Genomic DNA, 12,111 nt, shown 5'->3' with positions numbered 1-12,111 from the left:
GAAAAGACCAGATTCAATGGCTTAATCAGACTTTCAGAAGAAATCCCGTCAAAGAAACTCAGTTTTGATGACATAATCTTTGTTTAAAACTCCTTGCCTCACTTCCCTGACAGTTTTCCACATTTCTCATGAGCAGGAACATTGAAAACATCTGCACCATTCAGTATGGAACTTCTGATTCATTCTCTGCTCACCATCAAACCTGTGTACTGACAGCAAGTCATGAACATGATAGAAAAAAACCCCACGAATGAATCTATCAAATATGCAAATTAAAGTATATTTGATGCCGATACATATGCAGAATTAGCTTTGTTTAAACTATGTAAAGATTCCCTCATTTTTCACTATTTGATACTTCTACCTCAGCAGACTTGCAGTGTAATTATGATCAGCCAGATGAACAAAATAAGAGCCTTCACCACTGCAGTGGTAAGAATTCACTATCATAACTGGCAACTGAAGGAGGCTATTAGCCTATTCACTAGTCACTAAGACTAGTCACCAAGATTATGAAACATACTGAGGTAGCAGACTGTATAACTGAGATGCTAAAGAACACTATGAAGAAATTTCTGAGTCTGCAGTATTAAAAATCTAGTCTGAAATCCTTTGTATGATTGCAGAGTTTGGCTCTCCTTATGAAAGCAAAGAATTAATAGTGAGAGTTGAAAACTATCTTCAAAATGCTTTAAGCCAAAATATTATTTCAAAAAAATTAAGGGACTGACTGACAAAACTGGTAAGACTAGACAACACCAGAAGCACCTTGATATTTCTTCAGCTTTTGATCTAACTGAAGGGTCCATTTCTACACAGCATACCAAAAGGAGATGTCTGTGCATATACTGTGGTACATAAATGCACAATATTTACAGATCATGCATTTTAACACTGTAGTTTCTGGGAAGTAGCAATACAAACAAGAACTGGGTACAGTAAACAAGAAATTTGACAGTTTTTTTTCCATGCAGTAGTTAGTTAATGACCATTTACTATCATCACAGTAAACAGAATGAACACATGACCAAGTAATGCAACCATCCTGAATATCTTAATGATATGATATGATAATGAAATACATCATACTTGAAACTAAAAATACAGGATGAGATATAACAGCTTTTCAGGATAAGCAATTATTTGCAGAGTATTTTTTATCACTATAAAAAAACTAGAATTATGGAGGCTTAGGTTGACTCACTTGTCATCAATGCTATTTTGATAATATATGTGCAAAAGTTTATCCTTTATCCAGCTCACTTTCTCTGCAGCATCTTTTCCAGCCTCTGCATGAAGACAATACTTCTTGTATAGCTGCGCAAGCCCCATCATAGCTTCTTTTCTTACTCGCCACTTGTGGAGGAAGAAATAAAAAGGAGGTGAGGAAGTGGTTTTGGTAAATAAGTACCAAACATACATAAAACACAGTAAAGATACAGAAGCATGAAAACATATTCTGATCTCCTACACTTAAGACACTTCAAAAGCTGAAAAGTGCTGTTTAGAGCCTCTAAATGAGAATTTGTAAAGACTACACAAGGGGTTTCCTTCCTGTACTATGCAAATGAAGTATTGCCTACACAGAGGAATCCGGTAAACCTCTGTGCTGAGAAAAGAAAATCTGGGAACTAGTTTATTTTTTAAAATACAGCTTAACACGTATGCCTGAATAAGTTCCAAATACTGGCTGAAAAAGGAAGACTTACCTATTCAGAAACGGGCACCAAGCAAAGGTGGCAGACTTCTTTCTCCCCACAAAGCCTTACACTGTCTTACAGCACACTTGTCTAGAAATGGGAGATCCAGAGCTTAGGCCTAGCTAAACCTGACAGAGCTTGAACTCAGGCCACTTTCAGGACAGCGGGAAAGGCACTTTTTGCTGAAGCATCAAACTAACCACAGCAAGACTCCAGGGATCCAGGAAAAAGTCAGACTACAACTTCCACAGCTGGAATTCCTGGGTTTTCATCCTTGTTTTTGGTGGTCACTACTTTATTCCCTCATGTAAACAGGAAATCTCTCGTTATTAACCACTTTAACAGACAAGATCCATAACCGCCCCTATGATGATTTGCGCAAGGAATCATACCAAAACAGACTGAGGATTAATCTAGAGAGAATAGCGCCTCCCACTGAATTATTTATAGAGACAACTCCAGCAGAAATTTGTTTCCCTCACCATTTAAAAGAAATGCATGAAATTCAAACTGAAGAGGATTTCTTCCAGAACACACCAGATATCAGGTTTGGTCTTGACCTCCAATGACTACCAACACTCAAATCATTTCACCCTGTCAAGCATAAACGTAGATACTACTATTCACACAGCGCATCATTTTTTACTTTTTTTTTTTTTTTTTACACTGAGGGTTTGTTTTAATAACACTAAGTGATACTGCAGGTTTAATTTCTTAACAGTTTTACTGATTGACTTCCTTTTCTTAAAGGGCAAAGAAAGTAAAAATCTTGAAGATAATATGTTAGCACAACAGTCTTACACACCACTAGCTGCTGGAGTAGGTTATATCAAGAAGATGGAAAAATAGAATTGTGTTTTGCTACAGATTTCTTAAATATTAAAACCACAAGTAACAGGCAATGACTTTGACAGCATAAAGTATAACACTGTTTTCAGAAAAGAGAAAACATTTAGATATACATAGATGTAATTGTTCAACTTCTCACCCACTGTGATCTAAAGCACATTTTAAAGAAAATAAAGGTCTGAAAGAGGAAACATTTTCAGAAAAGTATTAATATTTTAATGTGTTCAGATATACCCTTACAATGCAATCAGATTTCCTATGCAAGACAAGAAGGATGACAAAACTATTACCAGAAGACAATGGATTAAGGATTGCAATGAATGATTCTAGAAAAAATAAGCCTAAAATGAAAGCAGAATACTTAACAAAGAGTTGTATGGAAAGAAGGTTTGGAGTATCAATAGATTCCTCATCATTGAAACTACTGTAGAGAGTATAAGTCAGAGCAGGCAGAAAGCCAGTTTCAGGCAGAAGATGAGAAGATGGAAGGCACTGGACAGAATCCTTCAGAGAACGCTTTGAGACACAATGGAAGCAAGTCACTGAAGAGCAGATACAGTTTGGAGGGGTGGATAAGAGTCAGGTGCTACTGGGAATTAAAGCTCAAATAGCATACAAGAGGGTAAAAGACGAAGGCAACTGAAAATAAAGGGGAACATGATGATCAGCTTAAAAGGGAGACTCAGGTAAGAGAAGTATTACCATGATTTAATTAACAAACTACTTTTGACAGTCTTAGCTTCCTTGGTTAACCAGCATAATTAAACTCCCTCACTGAAGAATGGTGGGCTGAGTTATTAAAAAAAATAAACCTGTTATTCAATTTCAGGACAATCCTATACCTCCTGGAATAGCTAACCTGTTCCTTACATAGAGTTAAGAATATTAACATCTGGAAATCTTTCTCCTTCACCTGGAAAAAGCCACGATGGTTTTTAACACTCACAGAGGAGCAGCCATCAAAACTAACACATGCAGAAAAAAGTGTGCACAGAGAAATAGAAGATGGGAGTCTGTTCTTATGGGGTCTCATTCTATAGCTTCTGACTTCAAGCTGACGAGGTAAAAAGCCTGTTCTCACAAAGAGACTCCCTACGCCACAAAGGCTGCTGAGAGAAATGGGAACAGAAGTCAACTGTCAAAACTCTTCCCTAAGTTTTCAGGTTTTTAAAGTTACTCCAGTATAAAGGAAAAAGTACCTGAAAAATTTTTAAAGCTTATTAAAAAAATAAAATAAAATTTTTAAATGTCTCCTAAAACTGACTGTTCTGAAAAGTGAAATCACTGGAAAGACCCTAGAGACAATGTTCCAAAGGAAAAATTCCTCACCATTCTTACCAAACACTGGATTTCAGCTTTTGGAAAGCATCTGTTCCCAGAGTTATTTTTCCAACTGGAGGACCAGTAAAAATTGATTTGAAAACTACAGCTGTTAAGGGGGTTGTGTGTTTGTTTGGGTTTGTTGTTGTTTTTTTAATAGCTGTAATCATTGTGCAAATGCCCATACAGATCAAATTAGTAAGGATATTTTCTAAAAAAACAAAGCACTGTCTTTTAGCCAAAAACTTTTACTCTAAAAAAAGTTATTAGTCTATCTTTACTAATACTGTGCCAATTAGAATATGGTCAGGAGAAAAAAAACAGATTAAATAAATGGTATAACAGCATTATTTAAATTTAAATTTTCACATTATTTTATAAAGAAAAAAGGCAGAACTGAAATAACAGATTAGTGTGTTTAAATAATCATCATTTTACTTCAGCTTATTGGACAAATGTTCTTCTTATAGTAATACCTATACTCATTTGACAGATGACTGCAGGCCTGAAAAGAATTAGATGCAGTCAAATTGACAAATGATCACTTAGTAATTTGCAGTAGATTCACCCAGCAGAAACCTGGCTACATGGGGTGAATACATTATGTAATTGAGTTCTTTAAATCAAAAGAATAATTAAAATAGGTGTAATGCATTCTGCCTGGAACTCCAAAAATCCTATATAGAAAATATAAAAACAGTTATATGGACAAATCAATACCCTCCTACCAAACTGCAGAAAAATCCTAAAGAAAAAAAAACACCCTCTGAAAGTTCACACAGCCTCCACACACACTTTATAACACTAATGATATGCATAAAGACAGGCTATTTTGTTAGGTTTACTTCAAATGCTAATATTTGTGTATTAATTCCTAGTCAGCCATCGAGTTTTCATTTCTCCTCAGGATGTATTTTCATTAAAGCTCTCTCCAGAGATTTTTGTAAGAGAAACATCAACTAAAGGTGAAATTATTTTTCACTGGTGAGTGCCTGAAAAGGCACCTAACCTTGAAATTTAATGTATTACCAAACCTGTGCCTGGTGTGAAATCACTACATCAAACATGCTAGAACATTACGTAGTACCATACTGGGTTTAAGGCTACATGAACCAAAAATCCTTAGCTCCATAGAAATAAGTATTACAGTGGTACAACTGGCTGCCTCTTACTGATGGCAACACGCTAAAGTAGAACAGAAACACCACGTGGAAGACACAGTAACAATCTTCCCATCCTGAGAGGCCCAGTGTGAAGTGGTGGTCACACTAAAAGTTTTATATCCCACACATGATGTTTTGGATATGTCTGTTTAATGGCTTAAAAAGAAGGAAGTAAGGTGGTCTTAATCCCTCACGAGAAACATGCAAGGTCAAGCTGCAGGTACAATTTCTTTATAATAACAAACATACTCAAAATCACAATTTCATTCTGTGCAAAGACAACAGACATCCTCTTCTCAAAATCCATTACAGTAATATTCTCATCTTGAAAGGCAAACATAAAAAAATAGAAAATAATTTTAAAATAATTAAATTAACTCTCTAGAATGACGTAAGTTCTAGGAAAGATGCCCCTTATGAAAAAGGAACAAAGGAAAAAAAAAAACCAACCCAAAATCAACGTTGCACAGAGAAATCTGCTCTTACAACATCACCCTCTAAAGAGCATGGAGCCACATCCGAAAGAGTGTAAACAGCAAAGAGTATAAGCTCTGGCAAGTTGGAGATAAAACCTTGATAAAGTATGGCAAAAGTTTCAGAAACAAATTATTCACGGCATATTAGTAAAACATCTTCACTAAAGCCTCCAGAAGCAGGAAGCCTTCCAGAGGGCTGCAAGACAAACAAGATCTATTCCAGGAGGTCTGAAGAGCTTTCTTATGGTGTCATCAGAAGACATTTTAAAACAAATTAATAAAATGAGCAGTGAGACCAGGTAGTATCCCATCCATAACTTCTACAGGCATTAGAAATGATACGCCAAATAGTAACTTACCCTGCTATTGCAATCTATCAATAAACAGACTGGATACAGCAAATATGAAAGAAACTAAAGGGTCCCAAGAAGAACAGAGCACCACTCACCAGAGCATTTGATTTTGAATGGGCAAACAGGTTGAAACAAAACAGTAACAACAAAGAGCAGACACTGCTGAAAAATGAAGTTATGGGAATGACTACAAAAGGGGAAGTTTTGCCCAAGAAAAATTTAATTTTAGCAGAACCACAAAGTATATCAGTAAAATGCACTAAAATACCAAAACCCTTCCATCAAAGTCTCACATCAGAGGATCTTAAAATAAAAATGTTGTTGTGAATTAATTATTAACTAAAACACAGGGGACAATGTCAATGGGTGGAAATAAATGACTGGTTTTCACAATGATGGGAACAAAGGGACCTATTGATGGAGTCAGCAGGGAACCTGTGACACTTAACATATGAAAAAATACTAGAAAATTAACTGAAGAGTGTGCATAAAGTTTACTGAGGTAGTCAAATCCAACACTGTAATGAAGAACTGCAGAAAAATGTCATGCTACTGAATTGTTACAGTATGAAATGAAAGAAATTCATTTCAAGGCCACCTGCATTAACTCTGCATGTATAGTATTAGGCAAATGCATCATCTAAAATTATTCCGGAAAAATATTGAAGTCAACATGGATATCTTCCAAAACTGTCTGCTCAATGCTCAAAAATAACATAAATGCAGAATGTTAAAGGGTAAGAACACAAAAATTATCATAAGCATGTACACAACACAGTGCACACCTTAAATACCATGGCCTAGTCTGGTCACCTTGGTTTCAACAGGATATAGAACAACCACACAACAACGATCAGAAGCATGCAATTATCAATTTGTGTGGAAGTTAATCAGGTGACTCTAGCTTAGAAAGCAAAGGAGTGGAGAAGATGAGATATATATATTTGTTAATCATAAGCAGGTCATAATATTTATTATTTTACATAATGCAAGAACAAGATACCCTGAGAAATTACTGGACGTGTTTAAAATAAACAAGTGAAGTTACTTTTTCTATAATGCATTATACTTGAATTTACCAATGCAAATTCCATGGATTTTTATAAAGTCCAAGTAACTTAAAGAACGAACCTGGTTAAGTTCATGGAATAAAGCTCCATAAAAAGTTATGATGAATGTGATCAAGCAAGATTTAAGAAATCCTTAAATCACAAATTGCTGGAAGCCAAGACTGACTGCTGTGAGAATTCTACTCGGCTATAGGGACCTTTGGCCTGAACATACGTAGTAAGTCTTAGGTTCTTATAACATGATTGTGTTCCTCACAAGTCAAATGATCCGATTTGCTTGACAACACTTTTTTATTCCGTAATTTGGAATCTACATTAAGATGTTCTATAAGAGAACTGGTTTTCCCCCACAGCATTCGGGTTAATAGCCAACTCCATTTCTATGGTGGCTTTTGTTTTACTTTTACCAAATTACATTAGCAGCAGACATTCCTGAAGATGAAATATTAACACTTACCCGTTTGTCTAGCGTTCTTTCCCTTACAAAGCCCAGCAGCTGGTCATTGACTAAAGAAAGATCTCTCTTGCCCGCAGTAATAATTGTAACAATAACATCATGTCGAATGGCTTCTTCTGGGTCATGTGATCTAACCTTCAAATATTCTGTTGCGATCAGAAACAATGAAAAACTTGGCTTTTTATGTAGATACAACGTATTCCAATTTATTAATCATGTTAAAACATTAAATGACAGCCACATATCACAAGCATATAATGTATTAGACGCATAACTGCCTACAGGAAACATCTGCTCCAGCACTATGTTAAATATAGAGCAATTATATAAGTGTATCAGAATAATATAAAAGTGCACAGCTTTTACAATAACCTCATTTGCGGCAAGTGAAATAAAGCCGATTAGAATATACAAAAAATAAAAGGAGGTGGGAGAGTGAGAACAAGAAGAGCAGACACTCTTATTCCCAAAGAGCAAAGAAGGCAAATAACTGAAAAATACTGACAATTGCTGTAGGTTAGCTTGCATCAGAAGAACAGTATTTTCAGTTAAGCCTGAAATTCTGCTTATAGTGAAAAAATGATGCTGAAGTGAATGAAGAAACTTCATAGTTTAGATTAGCACAATGGCATTTTCTAAACTCTCTGGAAGAGAGTACTGGGGAACACACTCAATTTTTTGAACAGTGAAGCAAAATGTTGCACCAATATTTGCTTTGGCTTGCCAAAAGTTTCATTAGATCTGAAAATACTTTAAAACTCATCCTGCAATGGGTAGCTTCTTAAAGACTCACTCTAGAAAAGTTCGCACAATGTCACACTCCTTTTTCTATTAGCTACCGTTTGCCTTCAGCAGAAAGCAATTCCTCGGTAGTCAGCTCTTCCATCCAGCATTAAGCATTGGACTTGATACATTTTAGAACTCTACAGCTGTGTACCGAGATAATTACATTCTTCCTTGCTCATTTCTTAAAATTATTCTAAACCCCTGCATAAGCATCTCACCAGTGAGGTCTTTTGCTAAGTCTGGATGGTTCATTAAACAATGACTGGCGAATTTCACACTCTCTAATCTCACGGGGACATGGATATCATTGAACCTAGAGGGACAGAAGACGATGAATGTTAACTTTTAATTAGCCTTGCAGATCAAGATTATTCTCTATGTAGTGACATGTGCTGATAGCATGCTGTACTATTAGAATACTTTTATATGGCTAAATAATACAATATAAATGTTTTGTATTTACCTCCATAATGTACCTCGTACAAATTCTTATGTTATTTCTTGTGACATTACATCAGGACTAAAATTAAGGGATGGATATGCTACATATGGATGAAACAGGTTTTTTTGTTCATTCTCCATACACTGTTAATCATGTATGTGTGTATATGTTTATATACACAAATGAAATTATAAAAATATAAATTGCCATAACATGTACCATTTGAAAACATTCACTTTTTTTTAAAGATAAATTCCTGTATTTACTTAAAATGAAATTTCTCTTCACTCAGTAAGTTAAACGTCAAATAAACCAGATACAGTTGCAGACATAGCTGGAATAGTATGATATTTCAGATAATGCTGGTATAGCTATTATGTGATTGCTGTTATGTATGTAATGTGCTATACATCTAACCTATACTCCCACAGCTGACAGCAGTATAGGTGCAGTCCTTCAGGCTTCTCCATTCTAAAATACTACTATTTGCAAGTCTCTGCTTCAAAGATTTAATAAAAGAACTTGTTCAAATACAAATAACTACATCCTTTAAGAACACAATGAAAATGCAATACTATCACAAAATTCAGGGAAAAAAAACAAAAACCAAAACCAACCAAAAAAATAAAATTCAGAATTCTATCTCAGTTTCCCTTACCGCCCAAGAAAACACTGCCAAAGAGGACGGTTTTGTGTGGCCAGATCAGAATCTTTGGAGCCAAAGAGTTTAGCCAGAAGTCGAACAACAGCTAAGCGTTCTTCTCCATCATTGCTCTAAAAGTCAAAACATGAAAATAAAACTGTAAATCATTACCTGTAATATCTTAATGATAATTTCTGGGTTCCTTTTCCTTCAGCTTTTGTAAATTAGACTAAAAAAGCGAGTTTAAAATAATTTCTGATAATTCATAGTGTCCCTAATTAGATTATTAGATGAATATGAATAAAAATACACAAACACCTATTAAGTTAACATATTAAATAGATAGGTGTGCTTTCAAATTTGTTCTCTTTATGGAATAAACCCCCACATACTATAGTTTGAATAATATACATCCTTAATTTCAACAATGGCTGATCTTACTTTTGTTTTAAAACATACTTTCAGACTATTTCATGCATGTGGAAAAGACACCAACTAAGCTGTTATAAAGAGATGTGTACTAATAAAATATACATGTCATTTCACTAAATACGTATTTCTTTGTTGTTTGTTGCCACCATACCCTGTATGTACATGCACACGCAGTTATTTCTCTCGTCAATGTACAATCATACAAAAGACAAAACCCCAAATCCAGATAAATTCACTTTTCAAGGATTCAAAAGAAGCCTTATTAGCTGATCATGCAGATCTGAGAAAATATTTGGAAATACTTCCTCTACTATTAAATATTAATTTCACAAAAGAAAAATCTGTAAATCAAAACTGAAGATGACACACTTGCATTTCATGAGATAAGCCAGCCAAAGCCTTATTACTTTATACATTTGAGGTGAAACCCAAAGATTAAGTACATGTAACTTTTGAGTTAAGCCATATAATGATCATCTATTTTATGCGCATAATAGCAAAGCTCACAAAAGTATACAACTTTCAAATGTCCTCCCTTTTATTTTAAGGATAAACGTAACATTAAGTGATAAATACAAAATTCTATCCCTCCAATAGGACACTTAACTAAATCTGCACTCTATAATATCCACACAAATTCTATCACTTGTTGAAAGCCATATTGTAACCTACCTTCAGCTTGAATTCAAGCTGTGGCATGACAGACAGCAGTAAGTGAGGATCTATGGCAAAAAGCTCTTGTATCAAGTCGAACACATGTTCTGATAAGTCACTTACTGAAGACTTTCCCAGTACCAGAACCTGGTTAAAAAACTAGAATTCAAACAATATTATTTAGCATGTTTTCCTTCACTAATGCAAACACTATTTTTAAAAAAAGTATTTTAATGTAGTATCATACTTTCATTCCTCATACATACCTTCTAATGGAAGGTACTCAATGCACATTTTTTCATCACATGAAAGCATTTCACCCTTGCAGTTATGGCTCAAGTAAACTACAAACATCCTTCATAGTTCATAGTTCAGTTCTGTTACTTCCATCAGGATTAATCCATGGTAATTTGATAATTCAAAATATCAGTAATTATCTCCCCAGCAAAATTAACAGCAAAATTAACAGCAAATGAAAGAACTGTTAATTTAAAACGTATATTCATTTAAAGAGAAGCTTCTCTACTTTTAATCCATTTTAAAGACTGTCAGATGACTTTATGAGACGTCTTGCGATACTGACAATAATGTATCAATGCTATCAGTGATCTTACAGAAAAAAAAACAAGGTAGACTAAAATATGAATAATTTATTTTGCGTTTGCTAGATTTTAATATGCTTGGATATGAACTTACTACATACTGTGATTTAATAGTATTTGAGCAGTGCAAATGCTATGAAGCTATTATACACTTGAATAAGAAAGTAAGAAGAATAATATTAAATCAACCCAAAGGTCACTTTAAGCACCATCCTCCTCCCAGCTATGACTAATCACAAAAGCTTAAAGAAACAGGGGAATTTGAAAGTGTTACTTGTTAGTGAGACTTCTTGAACTTTTAAATACTTACTGATTAATCTTTTATGAATTTGCCTAATTCCCTTTTTAAACTACTCTGACTTCTAAGAAATCTACTGGCTTCAGCACTCAAGGAATGCAACAGACATCCCCACAAGACAGCAGTTGCTGCTTTAGTAAGTAGAACATACAACATTGAAATACAACAAAAGGCATTACAGTAGAAGGAAGATTTGTAAGAAACCCCTTACTGTTTATGACTAAAACAAGTTTAGGATGGAAAAAAAAAAAACCCAGTGAAGTGCTGGTAGTTTGAAATGTTTCATTCTACAGCTTGGTACGAAATGAGGCTGTCTGGTTACTGGATACATGAAGTACTAACAATTCCTTTTTGTTCCGACAGGATTTTTTTGATGGTCACACTTTCACAGCCTAGGATTTAGGCTTTGCCTTACTTAGGCTGAGATAAGTAAAAATTAATTTCCTTTTTACTTATTTGAAACACCTCACATACTTCTTTAACACCCAAGGTAGTAATATCCTATTTGGAAATGGTACTCTTGTAGCTGTATTGCAAAATGTATCTTTTATAAACAGTCATTTTTAAACAAGCAAACAAATCTCCAATAAAGAAAGTAACAAGAACACTTGTTAACTGTAGGTAACATGAATTAAATAATTTACATACATTGGCAATACACGGTTCAATGGTCTGGACCGTCCTTTTCAACAGGACTTTTGCAAGATCAAATGCTTGTTTATTAAGGTTCTGAAATAAAGAAAATATAACAATAAAATTTTAGAGACAAACTATTTCAGGTGACTGTACTTTTCTCTCCCAACCTTGAAAGACCATGACCATAGGAAGGTATGTTTTACCACCAATCTATTTGTTTTCAAAGCTGT

General features: G+C 34.6%; 1 protein-coding gene across 3 annotated transcripts in view; it reads right to left on the bottom strand.

The window, feature by feature from the left end:
- The window catches only part of PDS5A (PDS5 cohesin associated factor A), an 80,511-nt gene that overhangs the window by 32,335 nt on the left and 36,065 nt on the right, over nt 1-12,111 (bottom strand). For all 3 annotated transcript variants that reach the window (XM_057407560.1, XM_057407563.1, XM_057407561.1), the window contains exons 7-12: nt 11,894-11,974; nt 10,364-10,504; nt 9,275-9,390; nt 8,393-8,487; nt 7,389-7,534; nt 1,205-1,356 (exon numbers count right to left, since the gene is read on the bottom strand). In XM_057407560.1, the coding sequence (XP_057263543.1) occupies nt 1,205-1,356; nt 7,389-7,534; nt 8,393-8,487; nt 9,275-9,390; nt 10,364-10,504; nt 11,894-11,974 (731 nt within the window). The remainder of the gene's footprint in view (nt 1-1,204; nt 1,357-7,388; nt 7,535-8,392; nt 8,488-9,274; nt 9,391-10,363; nt 10,505-11,893; nt 11,975-12,111) is intronic.

This window comes from Pezoporus wallicus, unplaced genomic scaffold (genome assembly GCF_028554395.1).
Source record: "Pezoporus wallicus isolate ANWC-B61680 ecotype Strahan unplaced genomic scaffold, APGP_CSIRO_Pwel_v1 contig_2492, whole genome shotgun sequence".
NCBI lineage: Eukaryota > Metazoa > Chordata > Aves > Psittaciformes > Psittacidae > Pezoporus > Pezoporus wallicus.
Note: the sequence above shows the minus strand (reverse complement) of the source record. Positions and strands in the feature narration are given on the sequence as shown.